The following is a 27,105-nucleotide window of genomic DNA, read 5'->3' as shown; positions in this document are numbered from 1 at the left end:
CATAAAAGATCCCATAACATTATTTTGAAGAAGAGCAGGGGAGTTCTCCCCGGTGTCCTGGGGCCAATATTTATCCCTCTGCCAACATCACTAAAGCAGATTATCTGGTCATTATCAAATTGCTGTTTGTGGGACCTTGCTGTGCACACATTGGTTGCTGCATTTCCTACAGTACAACAGTGACTACATTTCAAACGTACTTCACTGACTGTGAAGCGCTTTGGGATGTCCTGAGGTCTTTCTATTGTGATTTAAAGAGCTGTGTTGTCTTGCACAAAAATCTAACAAAATAGAACCGTTTACAGGGCTCATTCAGGCCTACTAAATATAGTCACAGTAGTATTGAAAATGTGATTTTAATCGCATATCCACAGCTCATCAGAAATACTGTGAATAAATACAGGTGAATCTATAGGGCATGACACTGTAGTGATTCTGGTACTAGCGTAACAAACCAATGGCTGTAAGTTTAAATCCCACCAGGGAGTGTTGTCAAACTATATTCAATAAATGTGGGCCGTTTAAAAACTCAACTGGTTCATGAATGACCTTCTGGGACAAGAACCTGCCCAGATGTGGTTGACTCCGAATCACCTCTTAAGTGGCGTTGCTCGGTTGTACATTGACTAAGGAGCGTTGGGTAATAAATGTGGTCTTGCTGGCATTTCCTGTATCCGGTGAACAAATAACAAAAATTACATTTATATCTTCAATTCTAGAAGATCACAAAACCCCTTTAAAAAAAAGGTCAAGAAAAGATTTAATAGAGGTGTTCAAATTTATGAAGGGTTTTGAAAGAGTAAATAAGGAGAAACTGTTTCCACTGGCAGTTAACCAGAGGACACAGATTTAAGATAATTGGCAAAAGAATCAAAGGGGAGAAGAGGAGAATTTTTTTTATGCAGCGAGCTGTTATGACCTGGAATGCACTGCCTGAAAGAGTGGTGGAAGCAGATTCAATAGTAACTTTCAGAAGGCAATTGGATAAATACTTGAAAAGGAGAGAATTTGAAGGGCTGTGGGGAAAGAGCAGGGGAATGGGACTAAATGGATAGCTCTTTCAAAGAGCCGGCACAGGCACAATGGGCCAAATGGCTTCCTTCTGTGCTGTATGATTCTGATATGATTCTATGAAAAGTCTGCTGGTGTCACTTTTAAAATCGGAGACTAACTGACTTTGTGCTTAAGACACTAGTCACCCGTAAAACGACAATGTATAACAAGTACTGGCCTCCATCTGAGCAGACTATCCTATGACATGACTAAATTAGTGACCCTTTGACTGTACTCCCTGCATTGCAGCCCACTGTTTTCCATCGCAAGCCATTCTTAAGCAAGTAAATCAATTATGCATGAATAAAAAAAACCATTAGACTGCCAAAAAATAAACAGCTTCATGTTCGGCAGTGTTTGTGCTGACTGAAGAGAATTTTCCGTTCTAATCGAATGAGTGACAAACTGGAACAGACTTTGGCTATGAAACAGCATAATGTAATCTGTTGTAATCAGGTGTCAGCCATGGCTCAGTGGGTAACACTCTCACCTCGGAGTCAGAATGTCATGGGTTTAAGTCCCACTCCAAAGACTCCAGCAGATATTCCAGGCTGACACTCCCATTGCAGTGCAGAGGGAGTGCTGCACTGTAGGAGGTACCGTCTGTCAGAAGAGATGTTAAATTGAGACCCCGTCTGCCCTCTGAGGTGGATGTAAAAGATCCCATGGCACTATTCGAAGAAGAGCCAGGGAGTTCTCCCTGGTGTCCTGGCCAATATTTATCCCTCAACCAAAATCACTAAAACAAATTATCTGCTCATTATCACATTGTTGTTTGTGGGACCTTGCTGTGCGCAAATTGGCTGCCACATTTCCTACATTGCAACAATGACTACACTTCAAAAAGTCTTTCATTGGCTGTGAGGCGTTTTGGGACATCCTGCGGTCGTGAAAGGCGCAATATAAATGCAAGTTCTTTCTTTTCTCCCCAGCACCTTTGTTCTGATCAGCTCACTTAACAGGCTTCGGCAACAGTCTTCCACAGGACTGAGACTGAAGAAGTTTTTATTTCCCTCAGACAGCTGGGACACGTTAAGGAGAGGAGTAGTTTCGAGGTCATCTTTGGCCAAATTTATGCGGGCCTGGGTGCTTTTGATAAGCAGTACCTGCAAAGGTGTTCTTGGCAAGTAGCCAGAGAACATTCACAGAGCTGTGTTCAGCAGTTACGCTCGAACGGAATTCACAGCGTCAGCAAATTGCGGGCCCACAGCTGGTAGCAGAATTGCACGAGCATATGCCACACTATTTTAACATTGCACTGGTACAACCCCCATCTATCTACTCCTTGCAAAGGCATGTTAATTTCTCCCAGAGACAGCTTGACAGATGCGACTGTTTATGGGAGTACAAAATCCTCTGTGTATTAGCATGCCCGTGATCAGAAATATTATATTTTTTCAATCTATTCCCTGTAAAATGGCATCATAAATTTTTGATAATCTGACAGTTCACAGTGTGCTTCCTTTCTCTGCTGACAGTTTCTGTGTTTGCTGCTCACCATTAAATATTTCCGATACCATACACAGTCTTTAATCCATAGATCTATGCCAAACATTTAGAGTGTAATGCATCAACTCGACAATTACTGAATAAATCTATTTCCAATAACCATTTAGGTGTTTAACTGGATCTCTCACAGATAGCTAGTGTCAGCCTTGGCTCAGCGGGTAGCACTCTCACCTTTGAGTCGGATGGTTGTGAGACCAAGTCCCACTCCAGAGATTTGAGCACATAATCCACACTGACACTCCCAGGAGGGAGTGCTGCCCTGTCAGAGGTGCTGTCTTTTGGATGAGATGTTAAATCGAGGCCCCGACTGCCTACTCAGGTCGACATAAAAGATCCCACAATACTATTTCAAAGAAGAGCAGGGGAGTTCTCCACGGTGTCCTGGCCAATCCCTCAACAAACGTCACTAAAAAAAAATTATCTGGTCATTATCTCATTGCTGTTTGTAGGAGCTTGGCTGCCACGTTTCCAACATTACAACTGTGTGACTACACTTCAAAAAGTACTTTATTGGTGGTAAAGCACTTTGGGACATCCTGAGGTCGTGAAAGTTTTTCCATCTTTTTATACCAAACTCATTTATTTGTTTCAGCTTTTACATAAGATGATGTGATTCCCCCAACAACCCCCCTCCCCCCACGCCACCACCCCCTCTCTCCCCCCACCAAAGAACATAGGAACAGGAGGAGGCCATTTAGCCCCTCGAGCTTGTTCCGCCATTCAATGAGATCATGGCTGATCTGTGACCTAACTCCATACACCCGCCTTAGCCCCGTATCCCTTATTACCTTTGGTTAACAAAAATCTATCAATCTCAGATTTAAAATTAATAATTGAGCTAGCATCAACTGCCGTTTGCGGAAGAGAATTCCAAACTTCTACCACCCTTTGCGTGTAGAAGTGTTTCCTAACTTCACTCCTGAAAGTGCTGCCTCTAATTTTTAGGCTGTGCCCCCTAGTCCTAGACTCCCCAACCAACGGAAATAGTTGACATGTGGTAAGTGCAGCATATTTGGGAGGAACAGATGACTTTGGACCTATGGTTCCCAAATCTCGCCACCACAGGGGGATTTCCTCACCTCATGTCTGGGTCTGTTGTAGACTCATTGATGGAGATTGTTTGCTGTGATTAGTCAACAACTCCATTATCATTGTGTCATACAATAACCAGGATGGCAGAAGGTGAACGAGATGGACCTTGGTCTTTTCTCATCTGGCAATTCCTGACACCCTATGTTCTCCATGAGGAATACTTGAGTAGTGTGATGAAGGGGACAGGCCTGGTGAAGCACAGCTCTGTTTTAGCAGCTGAACATCATAACTGTGCAGTTCAGAGGTCTCAGCCGAGGAGCGGTCAGAAGGAAGAGCGGACACTTGGCCTCAGTGCCCCTGGGTGAGGGAGGAGAAAAGTCAACTATTCCTGCTCTTAACTGACATCCAGTGACCCCTACTGGAGATAGGGGTGAGGATAAGATCAACATTAGTTCTGAGGTGTGCCCTGTGGTCAAGTACATAGAAACAGGAGGAGGCCATTCAGCCTGCTCCACCATTCAATTTGATCATGGCTGATCCGTAACTCAACTCTATTTACCTGCCTTGGTTCTGTAACCCTTAATACACTTAAGTGACAAAAATCTCTCAATCTCAGTTTTGAAATGTTCAATTGACCCCCAGCCTCAACAGCTTTTTGGGGGAGAGTTTTCCAGGTTTCCACTAGTCGTTGTGAGAAGAACTGTTTCCTGACATCACCCCTGAACGGTCTAGCTCTAATTTTAAGGTTATTCCCCCTTGTTCTGGACTCCCCCACCAGAGGAAACAGTTTCTCTCTATCTACCCTATCGGCTCCTTTAATCATTTTAATCACCTTAATTAGATCACCCTTTAATCTTCCATACTCGAGGGAATACAAGCCTAGTCCATGCAACCAGTCCTCATAATTTAACTCTTTTAGCCCCGGTATCATTCTAGTAAGTCTGCGCTATCCCCTCTCCAAGGCCAATTTGTAACCTGCCGATATTTGCTACTGAGGCACACATCTCGTCTAGGCATCTGGGTGAGGTGGAAACGGGATGCTGGGGAGCATGAAGCTAAATCCTAACATGAGTTAGGAGAGAAATCTCTGTGTGTGTTGGGGGGAAAACAAAAAAAAAAGCCACATTGGGAAAGCACAGAATTCCCTGGAGCTCCTGGTGATCCAAGGGTTAGAAGTTCATGAAGCGGAAATAACAAGAGAGAGAGATTACAAGCCGGTTGATCTGATTGAGGGGTTCAGATGACAACATAAACCCTGTGAAAGAAGCTTAACTGATTTATAACCGTAATGTGAAACAGGAGATGGGATTATAAACCAAAACCTCGCTCAAGGTTATATCTTTAGTAATAATACACTGTGAGCTGTGATTTGTGGGGGGAGGGAATTCATATCTGGACCTTCTTCTTTTCCTGGCAGTGCGCCTGTGTAGTGTGTATTGATTAATTGTAAACAATTTTACAACACCAAGTTATAGTCCAGCAATTTTATTTTAAATTCACAAGCTTTCGGAGGCTTCCCCCTTCGTCAGGTGAACGATGTGAAACACAGGGATTGTAACACGATACCTCACAGTGTATCACTTGTGATTCATTACCATTACACGAGCAGTACAAACTCTGGCCAGGGTACACTGCAGTTTCTAGCAGCCAAGAGGTCAGTTTCTGAGTTTATACAACTTGAAACCCTTGATGCGATTTTCTTATCATCGTTCTCCCACCACTTACTTTAATTTAAAGATTGCATCCCCAAAAATAGCCTTGGCATAAATATGTACATTATACCCCCCACTGTTAACCCGTACCCCAAATTAATGTGAAGCACGTGAGGGCGTAAATTAGGGTAGCCAACCCTCCCTGGATTGTTACCAAATCGCCCTGAAATTAAGAGGTGAAGCACCCGTGCATGTCAGTAAAACCATGCGATGGATAGAGCAGTTTCAGGGGATCTCAGGTATCCCAGCCACCATTATTGACCCTTTCACATGTCGGGCAACCAATGGCAGGAGTGTGGGGGTGGGGCGGTTGGAGGCTGGAGGTCATGTGACCAAACCTCCCGGAATACCTAACTGGATTGCTCTTACAAACAGCCGGCACAGGCTCGATGGGCCGAGTGGCCTGCTTCTGCACTGTAACGATTCAACGGGTCCAACCAGATTTGGCGAGCCTGGCGTGAATTACTATTGGTGATTTGTGCACGAGCAATTCGTGTACTTCAACCTCATTCCTCTCTCTGCTATTTTAACAAAGAGGTGAGCCCTTTAATTTATTTATGCCGATATTTCTCTTAAAATAGAGAGGGAAATTTGGAAAGGAAAGGGTTTGGGTGGTAACATCACTGACAAATAACTTCAACCCTGGTCATCTGGTCACTTCAGTGTGGCCACATTTCAGTCCAGTTACCAGGTCATAGAATCATGACCTTATTTCGTACAGCAAGCTAATAATATGAAGGAGAGAGAGAAAAAAATAAATAGCATTTCTTTCTAGACAGGTTGAAGGAATTTAGATTGCCTGTGTAATTAAAATTCTCATCCTTGTTTTCAAATTGCTCCATGGCCTCGCCCCTCCCTATCTCTGTAACCTCCTCCAACCCTAGAAACCTTCGGAATCTCTGCACTCCTCCAGTTCTGGCCTCTTGTGCGTCTCCGATTTTCGTCACTCCACCAATGACGGGCGTGCCTTCAGCTCTGGAATTCCATCTCTAAACCTCTCTGCCTCTCTACCTCTCTCTCCTCCTTTAAGACGCTCTTTAAAATCTGCTTCTTTGACCAAGCTTTTGGTCACCTGTCCTAACATCTCCTTTTGTTTGATAATTGCTCCTGTGAAGCGCCTTGGGATGTTTTACCACGTTAAAGGCGCTATATAAATGCAAGTTGTTGTGTTCATTCTGAAGTGGTTATTAGTGACCAGTCAGATACAATTTGGTTCCTTCCTTCAAGGACTGAGCAAATGAGCACTTGATGCATTAATAAGTTTTCAAAAAACTTGATTTGCAAAACTCATTTGTTCCCATTGTAAGAGGTAGGTCCTTTACAATGCACAACACTATTGCCAGTCTTATCCTTTACCATTCGAATTAACAAAAAGGAAATTGAATGGACGCCTTTCTTCCCTTAAAACAATTTTAAGCCTAGAAATGATAAGCGTTATTCATGAACAAAACATTTAGTGCCTTGGTACGACAATCTTCTGTCTGCTATCTTAACGTGGGTGCAACCCATTTATTTTAACTGGGTTAACTCATCTGTTTAAATAGCAAGGTAGAGGATTGGCATTAGAATGTGTTAAGCCTTTGTTTGCTATCATCAACATTAATGTCGAGGCTATAGTTCCTCAACTAATCGCAGTCAAGGTAATTGGAGATTACATTGTTTGTTTGGTAGATAATGCAGGTAACTATGGAAACAAATCCCCGTTTTTTTTTCCCAACTCACCCACAACAAAAATTGATAATGATTAGAAATCATCCACGGTTTCCTTTCATGTCTGTGCAGAGATACCCCAGGAGCTAAGAATACTGCAGCACTAAGTCTCACCTTCACGTTAAATCAATAAGGAGGATTTCAGACCGAAAACCAATATATGAATTTCCAACTACTTCATATATCTCGCATTAAAATGGATTCTATTTATAAACTGGATCGTCCCTGAATGACAGTGTGAAATGTGACCTTACCCTGGTCACAACTGTTCTGCTGAAGGGTCTCTCACTTTAACTCGCCCTTTGTCCTCATTTTGTTGCTGGCTATCCTAAGTTCATGCAGCATTTTCTGTTTTTATTACATTTGAACTGTTTTCAGTGGCGATCATGGATAAGAAGTGTACTTTCACTTCCTCATTATCACCTACCTTACCTCACCCCACTGATGCTGAAACCCTTGTACGTGACCTCCTCCCAAGCTTCACCCTACATTACAACAGGAAACTACACTTCAAAAGCACTTCATTTTCTGTAAACCACTTTGAGACTTCCTGAGGTTGTGAAAGGCGCTATACAAATGCAAGTTTTTCTTTTGACAGTCAAATGATGCACAGCAAGGTTCCATAAACAGTAATGGAATGAGTGCTGGTTAATCTGTTTGTTGCTGGTACTGGTTGAGGGATAAATGTTGGCCAGGAAACCGGGGAGAACTCCCCTGCTTTTGTTCGAAATGGAGCCATGGGATCTTTTACGTCCACCTGAGAGGGAAGACGGGGCCTCGGTTTAACGTCTCATCCAAAAGATGGTAAGCCAGCTTTTAAAAGAACAAACCAACGTCATCCAATGCAAATTGATATAAAAGAAAAGAATTCAAAATAGCCCAATTGTTGTTGATGGTCCTTGAGCTGATTTTGTTGCTCTGAGTTCAGAAAGAGCCATCTGGCATTATTCTGGGACCCAGGTATAGGAGCAGAATGCCAGAGGACATCTTTAATGGGAAATGAATCACGCAATGCTTCTAATTTGAAACACTCACTTAAAAAAAAATGAGATCTCACGAATGTGGAAAGTTGGGCTTGAATGCTATATAGCTCATTGTAATATATTAACATGCAATATAGCTCATTGTAATATATTAACCAGGTCAATTATCCCTCAGCCCTTGCCACACAAGGTCTATAAGCTTTCACTTTATACTGTTTCAATTTACATATGGGATTCTACAGAATTTTTCCAAATGCATGACAAATAATTTTACAGGCATTGGATGATGACGTTGTCAAAAGAATTCTCCAGAAACATAATGTGCAAATTCACATTAGCTTGCGACTGGGTAACAGCTTACAGCGTTATTCCCCCTTCTACTGACATATCTTGCCATTTACTTTCCTCGTAAATGCCGCAAACATGATAGTCAGCTGCAAATATAAAGATTTTCTCTCATGCACACAGCAGTACACGAGTGTCTGGATACTAGAAGATTAGATCCGACTAACCCCGGCTGGGATAATAACTTCATGTTACATGCTGCTGGAGGAGTGTTTTATAGCCCGGAGATTGAAACAGTTGGGAAATTGCTAACAGCTGCTTGTGTGCAGCGAAAATTATTTTCTGAGAAGCTTTTTTTTTCCTCCTAAACCACCCATCGTCTGCACATTTTGTTAAAAGCATCTTCCTATGACCAGACTAATAATAGCCAGCAGCCAAAGACTAGCCCTAATCTCTGCTTTATCTCCTCTTCTCTATTGTTGCCCTGAGAGAAGGAAGTGTTAAGAAGCGTCCTTGGTTTAAGAAAAACCTCTTCTCTCTTATCTTTCTCATTTGTTTTCTTTTGTCGACGCTGTTCTCCGTTTTGTCCTAATTTAAGGCATCTTTCATCACAGCTGTTGCTTGACCCTGTGCGATGACCTTGCAAGAAACCCCAGAATTCCTCGTATTTGGCCCCCTTTGTGGTGGTTTTTGATGTGGTGGTTTGTTGATAATTGATAGATCTCATAATGGTCTTTAGAATTTTAAAGAGATACGCCCAGATTTTTGCAGTAAAGTCCCATGTAGTTTGCAGCCTTTGGTATTCACTGCATTGCTCCAGTGTAAGGTAATGATTTTTTATCTGATAATTTTGGCAGGACTATCGTTAAATAAAGATCAAATCGGAATACTCTGATAATATATCAAGGACAGTAGGGAATAGCAAATAACAAAATTAATTAGATCGATTATTGTTAAAGTGAATCATTCATCAATCAACTTACAATTACATGGTATTACTTGGATGACATGGAATTTACAGCACAGAAACAGGCCATTCGGCCCAACTGGTCAGTGCTGGTGTTTATGCTTCACACGAGCCTCTTCTCACCCTACTTCATCTAACCATATCAGCATAACCTTCTATTCCTTTCTCCCTCATGTACTTATCTTGCTTCCCCTTAAATGCATCTATGCCTCAACTACTCCATGTGGTAGCAAGTTCCACATTCCAACCACTCTCTGGGTAAAGAAGTTTCTTCTGAATTCTTTATTGGATTTATTAGTAACTATCTTATATTTATGGCCTCTAATTTTGGACTCCCCCACAAGTAGAAACATCTTCTCTACGTCTACCCTATCAAACCCCTTCGTAATCTTAAAGACTTCTATCAGGTCACCCCTCACTCTTCTCTTTTCTAGAGAAAAGAACTGCAGCCTGTTCAGTCTTTCCTGATAGGTATAGGCTCTCAGTTCTGGTATCATCTAGAACTAGTTTAACAGCTCCTCATTGCGATGGACTATGTAATTACTCAAAACGCACAGCATAAATATTTTAATAATAAGGATTTTATATTTATGTACATAATATACCGACTCTCTCAGTAAATGCTACACCTTTGAAGCGTAAGTTTTGCTTGAGAGCAGATTTAATCCATTTATGGATTTTCTTCTTGTCCTTTTTTTGTTTATGGCACCAATTCTCTGCTCATAAACCAAGTTGCGCTTTCAGCTGTACAATTCCGCAGCGATCTAAGAGTGACCTTGTGCTCTTTTGTCCTGTATGCCACTCCATTAATCACCAATTAATGGCCCCCTAGTCATGTAACAAAAAGAATCACGATGTGTTAAATTTAAGAGCTCATTCCCCAGAAGGTGGGAACAAACTCATTTGTCAGTTCACTTCAGTCGGATAAACTGTTATGCCGGTCGTCCCATTTTTTAAAAACCTTCTCCTGCCCTGGCCTTCTTGTGATACTGTTCACAAGATAATTACGAATGAAGGCGGCCGTTCAGCCCACCTTAATGCATCCATCCAGAAAGACCCTTCACTCACCTGATTGCTGCTTTTGAATAATTCAAGGATTTTTGCCTCCACTACTCTGGGAGTCCATTCCATGTGTTGATCAATCTTTGAGTGAATAGGAACTACATAGAATCATATAGAATTTTTGGCACAGAAACAGGCCATTCAGCTCAACTGGTTCATGCTGGTGTTTATGCTCCACATGAGCCTCCTCCCTCCCGACTTCATCTAACCCTATCAGCGTATCCTTCTATTCCTTTCTCCCTCATGTGTTTATCCAGCTTCCCCTTAAATGCATCTATGCTATTTGCCTCAACTATTCCTTGTGGTAGCAAGTTCCTCATTCTAACCACTCTCTGAGTAAAGACATTTCTCGTGAATTCCTTATTGGATTTATTAGTGACTATCTTATATTTATAAGAACTTCCTGATATTACTCCAAAATTTCTTGTTTCCTAGTTTGAACCTGTGTACCCTAGTCCTACTTTTCGAATTCAGTTAGAAGTAAATAAAATTAGAAGGACATATTGGCCTTGGAGGGAGTGCAGCGTAGCTTTACTAGAATGATACCCAGATTTCAAGGGTTAAGTTACATAAATTGGGGTTGTATTCTCTGGAGTTCCGAAGGTTAAGGGGTGATCTGATCGAAGTTTATAAGATATTAAGGGGAACAGATAGGGTGGATAGAGAGAAACTATTTCCGCTGGTTGGGGATTTTAGGAGTGGGGGCACAGTCTAAAAATTAGAGCCAGACCTTTCAGGAGCGAGATTAGAAAACATTTCTACACACAAAGGGTGGTAGAAGTTTGGAACTCTCTTCCGCAAACGGCAATTGATACTAGCTCAATTGCTAAATTTAAATCTGAGATTGATAGCTTTTTGGCAACCAAAGGTATTAATGGATATGGGACAAAGGCCCATGGAGTTAGATCACAGATCAGCCATGATCTTATCAAATGGCGGAGCAGGCACGAGGGGCTGAATGGCCTACTCCTGTTCCTATGTTCCTAAAGTAGAAAGAAAGAAAGAAAGAACTTGCATTTATATAGCACCTTTCACGACCTCAGGACATCCCAAAGCACTTTACAACCAATGAAGTACTTCTGAAGTGTGGTCACTGTTGTAATGTAGGAAACGCAACAGCCAATTTGTGCACAGCAAGGTCCCACAAACAGCAATGACATAATGACTAGATAACCTATTTTTGTGATATTGGTTGTGGGATAAATATTGGCCAGGACAATGTGGAGAACTCCCCTTCTCTTCTTCAAAATAGTCATGGGATCTTTCACATCCACCTGAGAAGGCAGATGGGGGCCTCGGTTTAACATCTCATTCGAAAGACGGCACCTCCGACAGTGTAGCACTCAGTACTACGCCAGGAATGTCAGCCTAGATTTTCTTTGTGCTGTGTAGAAAATATCGTCACGATACAGACACCACACTCTGTATAAAACACCTTCAAATTGCAATTAAACTAACCTGTCAAGAGTATATGAAAAACCCACTTATTTCCTGCTGGTTGTTCTTACCCTGAGGGAATTTAGAGGGTTTGTTGAGATAACAGAGAGAGGAACCAAGCAGCTACCAAGATGAAGAAACTTCCTACTGCAAGGGTTAGCTTCTAATTTTGTATTTAATTCATTCTCGGGTGGGCATCACCGGCCAGGCTGGCAGTTATTGCCTCATCCGCAGTTGCCCTGACAAGGTGGTGGTGGGGCTTCTTCTTCAACATTCTTGCAGTGATTTTGATACAACTGAGTGGCTTGCTAGGCCACTTGAGAGGGCAGTTAAGAGTCAGCCATGTTGGTGTGGGACTGGAGTCACATATAGGCCAAACCGGGTAAGGGCAGCAGGTTTCCTTCCCTAAAGGGCCAATCCGAAAGCTTCATGTTCACTTTTACTGAGACCAGCTTTTAAATCCTACATTTTATGAATTCTCAAACTGCAATGGTGAGATTGGAACTCATGTTCTCTGGATTATTATTCCAAGCCTCTGGATTGCTAGTCCAGTAGTATAACCACTACACTGGCATACCATCAGTTAACCTTAGGATCTATTCAGACCACTTGCCCCTGGGGAGTACCTGAGTGCATTGGCCAAATTAACAGTTAAAACTTTACAACCATGCTTCAGAACCCAGACGACCCGCGAGCAATGCCACGGGAGATCGGCTAGTGTTGTATGTGAAAACTCTTCCCTGTGGAATACCGCAAATTCCAGTTGTGCAGTTAGTTGGTTGATCAGGTTATAAAACAGTGGCAAAGGAAGATGCAGCTCACCTTCTGCCCCAGGCTACTTTAAACAAAGTCAAGAGCTAAAGCGATGGATTATATTTCAATCGACCTCTTTCAGATGGCCTCTAATGTGTCAGTATGGCTTTTGACAACACTCTGTGTGTTGGCACATCCTTGCTATCTCTCTCAGTTCTTCCTACCGTCACACGGGATTTTGCAGGCAGAGGTTCTAAGTCCCCTTCTTGCATTAAGAACATAAGAAACAGGAGCAGGAGTAGGCCATACGGCCCCTCGAGCCTGCTCCGCCATTCAATAAGATCATGGCCGGTCTTCGACCTCAACTCCACTTTCCCATTGATCCCCAAATCCCTTGATTCCTTTAGCGTCCAAATATCCATCGATCTCAGCCTTGAAAATACTCAATGACTGAGCATCCACAGCCCTCTGGGATAGAGAATTCCAAAGATTCACAACCCTCTGAGTGAAGAAATTTTTCCTCATCTCGGTCCTAAATGGCCGAACCATTATTTTAAGTCTAAGACCTCCCAGTTCTAGACTCTCTAGCCAGGGGAAACAGCCTCTCAGCATCTACCCTGTCAAGCCCAATGTATTACTGGTAATTACAATCCAATTTTGCGAAGTAAAAAGACTGCACAGAGCCTGAATAGGTATTTATGGGAGCTAATGGGCTGTGTTATACACCCTGCCCAAAACCAAGTTGTAATCCCACTAATCTGATGCTTTATTAATGAAGAGATTCATTTTCTAAAACATGCGATTATACTTATTACAGATGCAGTGGAGTCCTCATCAGCTCAATTGTAATGAGATACTATTTGAGAGGAAACATTTTCAGCACGCAAAGTAATTTCCATTCACTATCAGGTAAAATGCTTAGGTTAGCTACATACATATATAAAAAATCCCAGATTTGATCCATCATTTTTATACGACCTCCACCACCTAGAAGGACAAGGGCAGCAGACACATGGGCCCCGATATTACCAGGGAGGCGGGATGGCAGCGGGGGGCGACTGGGCGTGTGGGTAACCCGCCCAGGGAAATCGGTCCATTCCCCACCCGATCGTGGGTAAATTGAAGGCACTTACCGTGGCTTTCGAGTTTCCCGTCGTCAACCTGCGCAGCGGGCGGACTACGCACCCACATCACAGGCTGTCAGCGGGAGGAACCCTATTTAAAGGGGCACTCCTCCAATGACTGATCCTGCATTAAACAATGACAGAGGACCATGGAGGAGCCCAGGGGAAAGGCTGCCCCCAAGTTTAATGATGCCTCACTCCAGATCTCACTGGATGGGGTGAGGAAGAGGAGGGAGATCTTCTACCCGGCGGACGGGAGGAAGTGGCCTGCCTCTGCCACCAAGAAGGCATGGCTTGAGGTGGCAGAGGAGGTCACCAGCAGCAGCAACGTCTCCCGCACCTGGATGCAGTGCAGGAAGCGCTTCAATGACCTAAGTAGGTCAGCCAAAGTGAGTACACTTACTCATTCTCCTACACTCCGTCTCCCACATCACCACCCCCACCCCACAACTCCTTCAGCACTGCCAACACTACTCTGTCACATCACTCCTCACACCCACTCAAATCTCATCCTCAACTTACCTGCACTTACTCACCTCCCCAGTACTCATCCCACCACTACAACTCAACCCAATCCTCATACAATGTCATGGCTCTGTCTCATACTCACCCTCTGATGCATCTCTTTCACGGTCAGCCTCACCCAAACCAATGCATTCAGTGGTTGGCCACGTCACCATCCCTCACTCACACTCTCTACTTTCTCCCCTTATGGGAGAAGACAGCCCAGAATGCACGGGAGAGAGCGAAGACCGGAGGGAGGCCGCAACATCAGGTCGTCCTCATGGACGTGGAGCAAGAGGCTCTTGAATTGAGCCGCACCCTCGAGTGCCTGTCCATCGGGGATGCCGAGACTGCCACCCGAAAAACGGCTGGTGACAGAACTTTAACATTCAGCACTCACAAGAGGAAATGAAGTTAACATGCCTTGCCATCTTCAGCACCTCAACATCTGTCATCATGCTTAATATTGCCTTCTGCTCTCTTACAGGGCCTTCAGTGACCGCCGTGACGGCAGAGGGCGATTCCTCAGAGGACCTGACGATCTCTGAGGGGGCAGCGTCACATCTGAGCGAGCCATCCACCAGCGCAGATACTCACACCTTGGTGGGTCCCCGTCCTCACTTAGTTGTGGTCACACATGGTGAGTCACTACACACGTGAGCACGAGCAGACACTGGTGGCAGGGGCAGCTGTAGAGAGACTGCGTCGGTGGGAGCAATCTTCTCCAGGCTCTGCTCAGCTGGACACAGATGCTGAACCCTGGGGGCCATCCTTTAAAAGGAGAATGATTGAGGGGCAGCAGTACATTTGCAAGGTGCTGGAATAGGTGCCACCGCGCTCTCCACAATCGCGCAGAGGATGGAGGAGTCCAACTCCTGTATGAGTGGAATGGTGGCACAGGTACAGGAGGGAATCTCCGAGATACTGTCACAGGGACATGAGAGCATCTCTGAGTTAGTGTCGCAGGTAAGTGCGGGAATGTCTGTGAGGGAGGGAAGGCGAGCCTCTATCGAGCTTCAAGCACAGCTCAACAATGAGTCCCTTGAGGCCCTAACAACAGCCCTTTGGACTCAGGGTGAGCAACTTTCTGCCGCCTTAAACAGGCAGGCAGATGCACTAGCACTGGCCTTACAAGGCTCCACACATGTCGTTCAAACTGTCGTCCAGCAGGGTGGAAGGGGTGATGTGGGCCTGGACCAGGAGAGGGATGATCGTAAAAGAGGACATGAAAGTGGGGACGCCACTCAAAGCGCTCCCACGTCTCACCTATTGCCCCTCCTCTCAACCAGTACCCGCAATGCTGCCTCCTCTCCAGGTGGTCGAGTCTGCCCCTGCACAGGTGCAGGTGGAGCAGTCTTTGGAGGGACACTCACAGGCACCCAAACCCAGAGGGCGTAGGTCCAAAGCATCTAATCGGTCAGGGCATGAACAAGAGCAACCTGCCATCTACCTCTGCTGCAGCCACAGGGGAAGCACCACATAGGAGTAGTCAGAAGTGTAAGGCAAAGATTTTGTGAGCAGAAAGGGAATGCATAAGGGTGTTTGACGCTTTGTCATGTTTTTTATTTATAGTTCATTTTTGTTCAACTCACATTAAATACTATTATTGTTACCACTACTACCACATCTTGGCCATTCTTGACTGGCTTGTGTATTAAGTCCCTTTTATGAGGTTCTCCATGAACACCCACACTTGATGCCACCCATTGGGTCACCCGACAGTGGGTGTATGTGTAGTTGCACGACTACTTTGTGCAGGTGCCTGTGGCGCAGCACTGTGTTGTGGAGCTCCACGTGGCGGAGGTGGACGGCGTGCCTGGCGAGGCTGGTGATGTGGTCGTCCTCGGATGAAGTGATGAATGCAGCAATGGTGCCTCCCCATCCTGACAGTGTGAGTTTGAGGGGGTCTGCAAAGTAGGTAAATGTGTTTGCACAGCAGAGTTTAGGGTATGAAGTAATAATTTTGAGTGGAAAGACAAAGATGTTGCAGCCAAAACTTTGTCTGAAGTGACAGAGCATCCTGCTGCGATAAATGAGGTTTTCCCCCCAACTGTCAAAAAATCGTTTGCATCTCCCACTGGCTGCTGACTGAAACACGTCTGATCCAACAGGGAGTGTTTCCCACAGCACGGGAAACACACTGAGGATCCATCAAAATTGCACCCCTGCCAAAATCTCCTGTCAATGAGGTCTGTCAAGTACCTCAACTAGCTATATAAGTATTTAAATTATCATCCCACCAGCTTTAATTGCCAGTGGGCGTCCCGCATGGGGGAGCTGCGCGCGCACCCAAATGCGTCATTGGGGGACCCGGAAGTGAGCGGGTTGGAGCCGGGCTCCGAATCCACTCCCGGATTCCGCCATTTTAGGAGCCCCCCCACCCCCAACGCACCCGCTCGGCCATCCTAAAATCGGCCCCATAGGAACACTATCACCTCCAAGCTACATACATCATCCTGACTTGGACATATATCGGCCGTTCCTTCATCGTCACTGGGTCAAAACCCTGGAACTCCCTACAACACTAAGGGAGCACCTTCATCACATGGACTGCACCAGTTCAAGGAGAAGACCTACCCAGGAAAAACATCTTGGGGCATTAAAAAAAATTGAGCATTTTAAAAATTTCTTTGAACATTTTCATTTATTAGTTATAAAAATATTGGAGAATGGAACAAAAACGGCTGTTTGACTGACAGTCAAGAATCATCCAATTGGGTAATGATGAGTCTTTTTGCTTTCCGATTGGCCGTGGGAATGCGGGGCGCTGCGAGGATGGACATGTCGGGCGACCAATGGCAGGAACCCCCAATGGGGGTGGGGTGGTTGGAGTCAGGAGGTCATGCGATTAAACCTCCAGAAGCATGTCCAATCAGAGTTGGCAACCATTTGTGCAACAGAAAGTTTTGAGTTGGAGCCCTATTCCAGTAAAGAAAGAAAGACTTGCATTTATATAGCGCCTTTCATGACCTCAGGATGCCCCAAAGCGCTTTACAGCCAATGAATTACTTTCAAAGTCACTGTTGTAATGTCGGAAACACGGCAACCAATTTGCGCACAGCAAGATCCCACAAACAGCAATGAGATAAATGAACAGATCATCTGCTTCAGTGTTGTCGCTTGAAGGATAAATTTTGGGCCAGAACACGGGGAGAACACCCCTGCTCTTCTTCGAAGTACATCTTTTACATCCACCTGAGAGGGCAGATGAGGCCTCGGTTTAACGTCTCGTCCGAAAGATACTTGAACATATGATCTGGGTTCATGCTCTCAAGCGCAGTACTGAGGGAGCGCTTCGTTGTCAGTGGTGCCATCATTCGAACGAGATGTTAAACCGGGCTGCCGCCTGCCAGTTCAAGTGGACATCAAAGATCCCATGGCACTATTCGAAGAACAGCAACAGTCATTGCCCAATCAGTAAAAAAAAACGAGTTCAACTGTTTTTACGTTCAGCTCATTGCAGTTCGTGGGATGTTACTGGTGGAGAATGGCTGCTGTGTTTACCCTACATGGTAACAGGCACTGCATTCTTTTAAAAGAAGGATCCATTGCTTGATAATTTGCAATATAAACGCAAGTACACTATTTCCTTTCAGTTTGGAGAATTTCACCAAAAAAAACGTGACCCATCTTAGTTTGGGCTCGACATTGACACAACGAACCAAACTCAGGAGTACAGAGGATTGTGGGCCAGCATTGTCCCCTTCCTCATTATTATGAGCAGGTTTTCTAAAAGAAATGGTCAGATCGAGCAGGGTACAGCTGTGTCTATGGCAACACCCTGGATTCCACCATTCATTCCGTTTCAATTTGGCCACCATTGTGGTCGCTACAGTGTGCACAGTGTACAGGCTAATATCTGCCATCCGGAGACGAATGTTCTCTATTCTATCCCAGGACATTTTGCTGATGACTTTCCCACCACGTTGCAGTGCAGTTTGTAAGAACTTTCATTAGGGAACAGGTCAGGAAAGGCTCCCATACAAATAAAAAAAAACGCGCACGCACACACACACACACACACACACACACACACAGCCACTGTGGAATGGGCAGTGGGTCAAACTCTCCACACAAAGTAGAACTAACAGAACCTCGAGAGCTTGAGCAGTCCAGGAATACAAAAAAACTCAGCAGGCAAATCTTCATCTAAATATGTCTCGGTTAATGGGACTCCTATCCTGTAGTGAAGGAAACTCTCGGGAAAGTCTGCACACTTGTAACTGCTCGCAATGGCACAGGCAGGAGGACAAGGACATGGCGGATGTTTTTGGCATATATACACATCAAGCTATATCCCGACGGCTCCACGCAAGCACATAATTCATCATAATATGTTGCTGGACAGCATGTTAATATTGGAGGGAAATGTTTTCATACTGCCTAATGAAGCTTAGACATCTAAAAAAAGAGCTTGCATTTATACAGCGTCTTTCATGACCTCGGGATGCTCCAAAGCGCTTTACAGCCAATAAAGTACCTTTGAAGTGTAGTAATATAGGAAAGTGAGTGTCAGTGTTGTAATATAGGAAATATGGCAGCCAATTTGCACACAGCAAGATCCTACCAACAGCAATGAAATAAATGACCAGATAATCTGCTTTTTAGAAATGTTGGTTGAGGGGTAAATATTGGCCAGGACACTTGGGAGGACTCCCAAACTCCTCTTTGAAATAGTGCCATGGGATTTTTTATGTCCACCTGTGAGGCATAGACAAGGCCTCGGTTTAACATCTCGTTGAAATGACAACACCTCCAACAGTGCAGCACTGGAGTATCAGCCTAGATTTTGTAGTTAAGTCTCTGGAGTGGGCCTTGAACCCACTACCTTCTGACTCACAGGCAAGAGTGCTACCCACTGAGCCAGAGCTGACACCTTTCTATAAGAAGGCCCATCACCACCTTCTCAGGGCAACTAGGGGTGGAATATCCCACACAGTCAGCACAATGGGTTAATGCTCAGTAAATCAGAGCTCAAACTGGCCTGTTGCTGGGAATCCCTACCCGTGAGTATTCTGTTTCAATGAAGTACAGCCAGCATAAATGACAGATGTTTTAAAAGGCCTCCAGTGCTGTTTTGTTCGCTGCTATCTTACTGAACATATCTGGGAGAAGGAGGGGGAAGTTTATCTTCGAGATGATTTCAGTTTTATTTTATCTCATCTCTCCAACCAAAGAGATTTATGAGAAAGACCTTATTTAGATATGTGGCTACACACAGGCCCCCAGGGGCCATAAATCTTGATAGGGCTCATAAAACCTCGAGTGTTGTCCTATACCATGCACATTCTGGGGTTTAAAATATCAACCCTCCTTCAATGCACAGGGAAAGTGAAGGGAACTTATTTGTGCATCAGTTTACACATCAAACCATTACAAATGAACCAGATAAATCCACCACTGTCCAATTAATTGTTACAGTGAGGCAAATAATTTAAATATTTACTTCTCTTCCCACGGGATATAGGTTACCTCCTAGTACGCTAAAAGTTACGAGCAACTCAGATACTTGGAGCAAATGGTCAGCGCAAAGATTGGCTGACGGATATGAGCACAATTAATTGTTAATAAAATATGGCCAAGAATTCCTGCAAGTAGATAAATATTAAAAAAAAGTGAAAATTCCCTTCTGCCCAAATGATTAAACTGACCATGTAGAAAATATGCTTGCTGGCAAAAAAAAATAACAAGAACTTAACACAATCTGGGATAATGTGAAACATTCCTTGAAAACAGTTTCTGCAGCTGAGATGTTTCAGTGGCTTAATTAGTCAAATTAACCAATTACCAGCATCTGCGGGAGCAATTTCTGAAAACCTCTTGTCACGTGTGTGTCTGTGCCATAGAAAGATGTGAAGAAAATAGTCGTATTGAGTGGGAGGTGGGAAAAACACAGCCAAGGACCCAGTTTGCTGCATGCTGATTTTAATTTTTTAAAACAACTTTGGGAGCCAAATGGAGGAATGTTGAATTAGCTCCAAATAAGCAAAAAATGACTCCCCCGCCCCCTCCATTCCTTCCCCAAGCCATGCTCATTTTAGTTCATAGGCAAAACAGCACTGAATGGTTCTCCCCTGAAACAGATTCCCTTTCTTCTGAGTGAGAGAGAAGGCACTAATAAACTCACGATATATTTTTTATTAATTTGTTCTTGGGATGTGCGGGAACATTATTTCAGTGAGCCAGTGGTCAATCTATGGAACAGGCTCCCTAGGGAGACAGTGGAAGCAGAGTGTTGATTCATTCAAATGAAAATTAGACAGATTTCGTTCAGGAAATAATATTTTGGGAGACAGTATATGAGTAATTTGAGACATGACATGTGGTCAGTGTAACAGGCTCGGGAGGAACAGGTGACTTTGGACCTATGGTTCCCACAGCTCTCCACCACTGGGGGTTTTCCTCGCCTCATGTCTGGGTCTGTTGGAGACTAATTGATGAGCATTGATTGCTTTGTCCAGTCAACAACTCCATTATTGTTGTATCATGTGACTACCAGGATGGTAGATGGCAAACTAGATGGACTTTGGTCTTTTCTCGTCCAGCAATTTCTATGTTTCTATGTGGGTGCCCCTGGCAAGGCTGCATGTGTATTGTCCATCGCTCGAGGGCATTCAGAGTCAAGTGTGGGCCAGGCTAGGGGTGGCAGGTTCCTTTCTCTGAAGGACTCCATTTGGGCTTTTTATGACAATCCAGTTGCTGTCATGGTCATTTTTTTTCGGTTCTAGCCCACAAATAGTTCAATTCACAATTTGCCATTGTGGGATTGGAACTCACGACCTCTGGACTGCTAGCCCAGTATCTAAACCAGTCGGAAATGCAGAAGCCAATTTGCACACAGCAATGCCCCACAAACAGCAATGTGATAATGACCAGATCATCTGTTTCAGTGATGTTGGTTGAGGGATAAATGTTGGCCAGGACATCAGGGAGAATTTTATGCTCATTATAGAACCCTAGAATCTTATAGAAGTCTATAAAATAATGAGGGGCATAGATAAGGTCGATAGTCAAAATCTTTTCCCAAAGGTAGGGGAGTCTATAATGAGGGGGCATAGATTTAAGGTGAGAGGGGAGAGATACAAAAGGGTCCAGAGGGGCAATTTTGTCACTCAAAGGGTGGTGAGTGTCTGGAACGAGCTGCCAGAGGCAGTAGTAGAGGCGGGTACAATTTTGTCTTTTAAAAAGCATTTGGACAGTTACATGGGTAAGATGGGTATAGAGGGATATGGGCCAAGTGCAGGCAATTGGGACTAGCTTAGTGGTATAAACTGGGCGACATGGACATGTTGGGCCGAAGGGCCTGTTTCCATGTTGTAAACTTCTATGATTCTATGATTCTAGAAGGCTACAGCACAAATGGAGGCCATTCGGCTCATCGTGTCAGTGCCAGCTCTTTGCAAGACCAATAAAAATCTGATCCCACTGCCCCGAGTTCTCCCCAGAGCCTTGCATCTTACTATGCTTCAAATATTTATTCAATTTTCCCTTAAAAGACGCAATGGTGTCCACCTCAACCACTCTGGCAAAGTGTTCCATGCTCCAACAACCTCGATGTAAAGACAATTCTTCCAATCTCTCTCCTCTTTCTCACTATCAATCAAATATAAGCACCAAAACATAAGGCCTTATCATTGCAGGAAACGGGAGAATACTTGAAGCTAAGAAGTGAAGACAATTCACTATGTAGCATCTGTATAATTCATTGTGATGCAAAACTCTCTTTGCTTCCAGCTGTGGTCGAGTTTACCTACTGCAGTGTTGAGGTGTGAGTGAAAATAGGTGATTAACTTCAAAAAGAGGATTTTGTTTTCATAGAATGGTAGAAGGTGAACCAAATGGAACTTGGTCTTTTTTCATCCAGCAATTTGAAATTGTACAATTCTAAAGGGGTTGCAGGAGCAGAGATACCTGGGGGTATTTGTGCACAAATCTTTGAAGGTGGTAGGACAGGTTGAGAAAGTGGTTAAAAAAGCATACGGGATCCTGGGCTTTATAAATAGAAGCATAAAGTACAAAAGCAAGGAAGTTAGGTTGAACCTTTATAAAACACTGGTTCTGGCCGAATATTGGGCTCGATATTAGCAGGGCGGCGGGTTCTCAGCAGGGGGGTCGACTGGGCGCGTGGGTAACGTGCCCGGTGAAATCAGTGTGCTTTGCACGCAATCGCAGGCTAATTGGAGCCACTTACCTGTGCTTCCGGGTTCCCCGCTGTTAAGCTGCGCAGCGGGCCGATTGCGCATGCGCAGTAAGGTCTGTCAGCTGGAGGATCTCTATTTAAAGGGGCAGTCCTCCACTGACAGATGTTGCAGATAATAGGAAAAATTACAGCATGTACATCTGAGGGGGTCCGCAAGGTAGGTACATGTGTCTGGACACCGGGGTAAGTGTGCAAGTTGGTGAATTTTATTGTTAGGAGGAGGGTGGTGGAGGCCAAACTTTGTCCAAAGTGACAGAGTAGCCTCCTGCAATGAGTGAGGGTCTCCCCCACCACCTGTCAAATGGACCTTTGCATTACAGCGGCCACAGGCTGATGGCTGCAACACGTCCATTTGAATTGGGAGCGCTTCCCCCAGTACGGGAAACAGTCTCAGTTCATTGCAAAATCCCACCCCTCCTAAAATATGAGGTCAATCAGGTCTGTGAACAACCTGATGTACCTGTTCAATTACTTTAAGTGGCACCCACCAGCTTTAATTGCCGGCGGGAGTCCCACATTCGGGGGCTGCGCGCGCATATCCGCGCGTCACTGGGGAACCAGGAAGCGGGCAGGTTGGAGCCGGGCTCCAGACCCGCCCCGGGAATCCCCGATTTACGCATCCCCCCCGCCACGAAGGCACCCGATCGCGGGTGCTAAAATCGAGCCCACTGTGTCCAATTTTGGACACTGCACTTTAGGAAGGATGTGAAGGCCTTAGAGAGGGTGCAGAAAAGATTTACTAGAATGGTTCCAGGGATGAGGGACTTCAGTTACGTGGATAGACTGGAGAAGCTGGGGTTGTTTTCCTTACAGCAGAGAAGATTGAGAGGAGATTAGATAGAAGTGTTCAAAATCATGATCAGTTTAGATCAAGTAAATAAAGAGAGACTGTTCCTATTGGCAGAAGGGTCGAGAACCAGAGGACACAGATTTAAGGTGATTGACAAAAGAACCAAAGGCGACGTGAGGAAAATTTTTTCTATGCAGCGAGTTGTTTTGATCTGGAAAGCGCTGCCTGAAAGGGCGGTGGAAGCAGATTCAATCATGGCTTTCAAAAAGGAATTGGATAAAGATTTGAAAGGAAAAAAATTACAGGGCTACGGGGAAAGAGCGGGGGAATGGGACTAACTGGATTGCTCTTATAAAGAGCTGGCACAGGCTCGATGAGCCAAATGGCCTCCTTCTGTGCTGTAACGATTCTATGGTCCTTTGAATCATAGAATGATACAGCACAGAAGGAGGCCATTTGGCCCATCGTGCCTGTGCCGGCTTGAAAGAGCTATCCAATTAGTCCCATTCCCTAGCTCTTTCCCCGTAGCCTTGCAATTTTTTTCCCCTTCAAGTGTTTACCCAATTCCCTTTTGAAAGTTATTATTGAATCTGCTTCCACCGCCCTTTCAGGCAGTGCATTCCAGATCGTTACAACTCACTGCATAAACATTTTTTTCCTTATGTCACCTCTCGTTCTTTTGTGAATTACCTTAAGTCTGTGTTCTCTGGTTACCGACCCTTCTGCCACTGGAAACAGTTTCTCCTTATTTATTCTGTCAAAACCCTTCATGATTTTGAACAGCTCCATCAAATCTCCCCTTAACTTTCTCTGCTGTAAGGAAAACAACCCCAGATTATCTCGTCTCTCTACGAAACTAAAGTCTTTCATCCCTGGTACCATTCTAGTAAATCTCCTCTGTACCCTCTCTAAGGCCTTGACATCCCTCCTAAAGTGAGGTGCTCAGAATTGGACACACAACTCTAGCTGGGGCCTAACCAGTGTTTTATAAAGGTTTTGCATATCTTCCTTGCTTTTGTACTCTATGCCTCTATTAATAAAGCCCAGGATCCCATATGCTTTTTTAACTGCCTTCTCAACTTGTCCTGCCATCTTCAAAAACTCATGCACATACACCCCCAGGTCACTCTGTTCCTGCACCTCTTTAAAATTGTATAATTTAGTTTATTTTGCCTCACCTCATTCTTCTTCCCAAAATACATCACTTCACACTTCTCTGCATTAAATTTCATCTGCCATGTATCTGCCCGTTTCACCAGTCTGCCTATGTCCTCCTGAAGTCTGTTACTATCCTCCTCACTATTTACTACATTTCTGAGTTTCGTGTCATCTGCAGACATTTAAATTATGCCCTGTAAAATTTTCATCCTTGTGTTCAAATCCCTCCATGGCCTCACCCCTTCCCTATCTCTGTAACCTCCTCCAGCCCTAAAACCCTCCGAGATCTCTGATCTCCTCCAATTCTGATCTCTTGCGCATCCCCCAATTTTAATCTCTCTACCACTGGTGACCGTGCCTTCAGCTGCCTAGACCCTAAGCTTTGGAATTCCCTCCCTAAACCTCTCCACCTCCCTCTCTCCTCCTTTAAGATGCTCCTTAAAACCTACCTCTTTGACCAAGCTTTTGGTCACCTGTCCTAATACCTCCTTATGTGACTCGGCGTCAAATGTTGTTTGATAATCGCTCCTGTGAAGTGCCTTGGGACGTTTTACTACATTAAAGGCACTATATTAATGCAAGTTGTTGTTGTGGTTGTATATCTAAGTCCAGACCATTCATATATATTTTTATAACAATATAAATGTTCGGCAAGCATTCCTCTACAAGCACCAGTCAAAACTCAGTTAAGCTCTTTGGTAGTGCAACAAGTGGTAGAGGGCGTTCTCAGGCAAGTTGTCTTCAGTTACGAAATTTGGGATCTGGAACCTAGGCAGGTAGATGGAGTTAAGATACAGATTAGCCATGGTCTAACAGTACAGTGGAACAGGCTTGAGGGGCTGAATGACCTACTTCTGTTCCTATGTTCAGAGGTGTAGCTTGAAACATGACCTTACTAGTCAATACAGCAACAATAACACTCAATGACTTAATACTGACCTGATGACTAGAATATGGACTGCAACAATTATTGGAAGTTGCCCAAAACATTTCCCTTGTGGTTCAGATAGAAACTCTAGGGCTTTCTGCTTACCTATTAATCTCTGAAGTCAAAATATATGAAGTGGTTGAAACCTCATCAGCATATTTTCCAATAATCTTGTCACTAGAATTAACATATTATGCAGCAACAATTCCCTGAACCTTTAGACTTTGTGTTTTGATTAACATATTGTACATTCTGTACCTTCCTCCCAGTTTAGCAGTTTACAGTTAATTGGAACATTACATAACATCAGTCTATTGTTCCCAGGCAAAGTCAGCCTGAAGCATATTCAAGAAACCGTTGAGAAAGGTCCCATGGACTGACAAACATTGTAATTAAAACCAAAATACTGCGGATGCTGAAAATCTGAAACAAAAACAGAAAATGCTGGAAACACTCAGCAAGTTAGGCAGCGTCTGTGGAGAGAGAAACAGGGGAAAGAACAGAAACTGTAATGTATGGTTGAAGAAAATCTCGAGTCAGTCGCATGTACCAAAGGGGAAAAAAAACTTACAACAGACTTAAAAAGGAAAGAACTTGTATTTCATAGTAACTTATCCTGACTCTCAACAAAAATGTTGTCCCAAAGCACTTCACCTACAATCAATTAATTTGAAGTACAGTACCAGCAGCCAATTTGCACAATACAAGGCCCTTCAAACAACAATTGGATGATTAGACTGCCTCTGCTATTTTTGGTGGTGTTGGCTAAGGGAGAGATATTGTCCAGAGCCCCAAACACCTTGCTCTTCCACAAACTGTGCCAGGGGATCTTCAACTGTCACTTGAAGAGAACTTCAGCTTAATGTCTTATCCAGAGGGCAGCACTGCCAGCCATCCAGTACTCCCTTAAGCTTTGAATTGGAGGGCCAACCTAGCTTATGTGCTCAAATTCCAGAGTGTGGATTGAAATCATGAACTTCTGACACAGAGCCATGAATGTGACTAACTGAGCCAAGCTGACACATGCCTACGTAGGATTGGACAGCCCAGAAATTAAACATAATGGTCAAAAGAAATTCAAGGGAATGACTAAAAAGACTACTCCAGATTTGCTTAAATAATACTTAGAAAAAATTGTACATAGGTATTAATATCCAATTTTTTTTGTAATGTTATTGCAGTATAAAGCAAGACTCATAACTTTGCAAATATGTGTTTTCTGTATTTGGGAAACCCAAAAGAAGGGTTAAAATCAAATGGTTAGCTGATGATAAGCTTGGGTTGCAAAAGCTTTAAGACTGCAGGAGGATAGGGAGACTGAGAAAAGTAAGGAATTCTACAGGAGAGTTCCTGGGGTGATGGGGAGGGGGATGGATATTGGATTAGGAGATGATGCAATGATTCTTTACTTTAGCACAGAGAGGTTGCAGGTGGGGTGCGGGAAGGGAGGAGACTTTAGCACAGTGTGTTCGGAGCATCAGAGGAATGAGAGAAGAACGTTCACAGAAACAATGACCAAGTCTCCACTGCTTTTGGAAGTCATGATTAAACCTGCCTTGACTTAACAAGACTTGACTTGGGGAGAAGGTCAACATGGCATTTGTCTAGGGTAAATACCAGCCGTTTTTTTCTAATTTTTCATTTTTCTAAATCCCATTCTTTGAACTTTCTACAAAACAGTAAACACCTATTTTCAATTTAGGTGCTTTGAAAAGCAAGCGAGTAGAACATTTGAAATTAGCCATGTAAATGCTATCGCCCCAATGGCTCACTGAATATATACACTACATGGTGTGTCACTGGTTCATACACAGCAAGGAAGTCTAAGATTTGACACTATGATCAATGGGCAACAGTGACCACAACATTATACAGTTTCAATTGGCTGGTAGAACCAA

The 27,105-nt window shown here is 44.0% G+C and overlaps 1 protein-coding gene across 2 annotated transcripts in view; it reads right to left on the bottom strand.

Annotated features, from left to right (window-relative positions):
• The window catches only part of spon1b (spondin 1b), a 467,163-nt gene that overhangs the window by 243,415 nt on the left and 196,643 nt on the right, over positions 1-27,105 (bottom strand). Inside the window, exon 8 of one of the 2 annotated variants that reach the window (XM_067994217.1) lies at positions 10,320-10,394. The exons of the other annotated variant lie outside the window; for it this stretch is intronic. Within the exon in view, the coding sequence (XP_067850318.1) occupies positions 10,320-10,394 (75 nt within the window). The remainder of the gene's footprint in view (positions 1-10,319; positions 10,395-27,105) is intronic. 2 annotated transcript variants of the gene reach the window in all.

Source organism: Heptranchias perlo, chromosome 12 (assembly GCF_035084215.1).
Source record: "Heptranchias perlo isolate sHepPer1 chromosome 12, sHepPer1.hap1, whole genome shotgun sequence".
Classification (NCBI taxonomy): domain Eukaryota; kingdom Metazoa; phylum Chordata; class Chondrichthyes; order Hexanchiformes; family Hexanchidae; genus Heptranchias; species Heptranchias perlo.
Note: the sequence above shows the minus strand (reverse complement) of the source record. Positions and strands in the feature narration are given on the sequence as shown.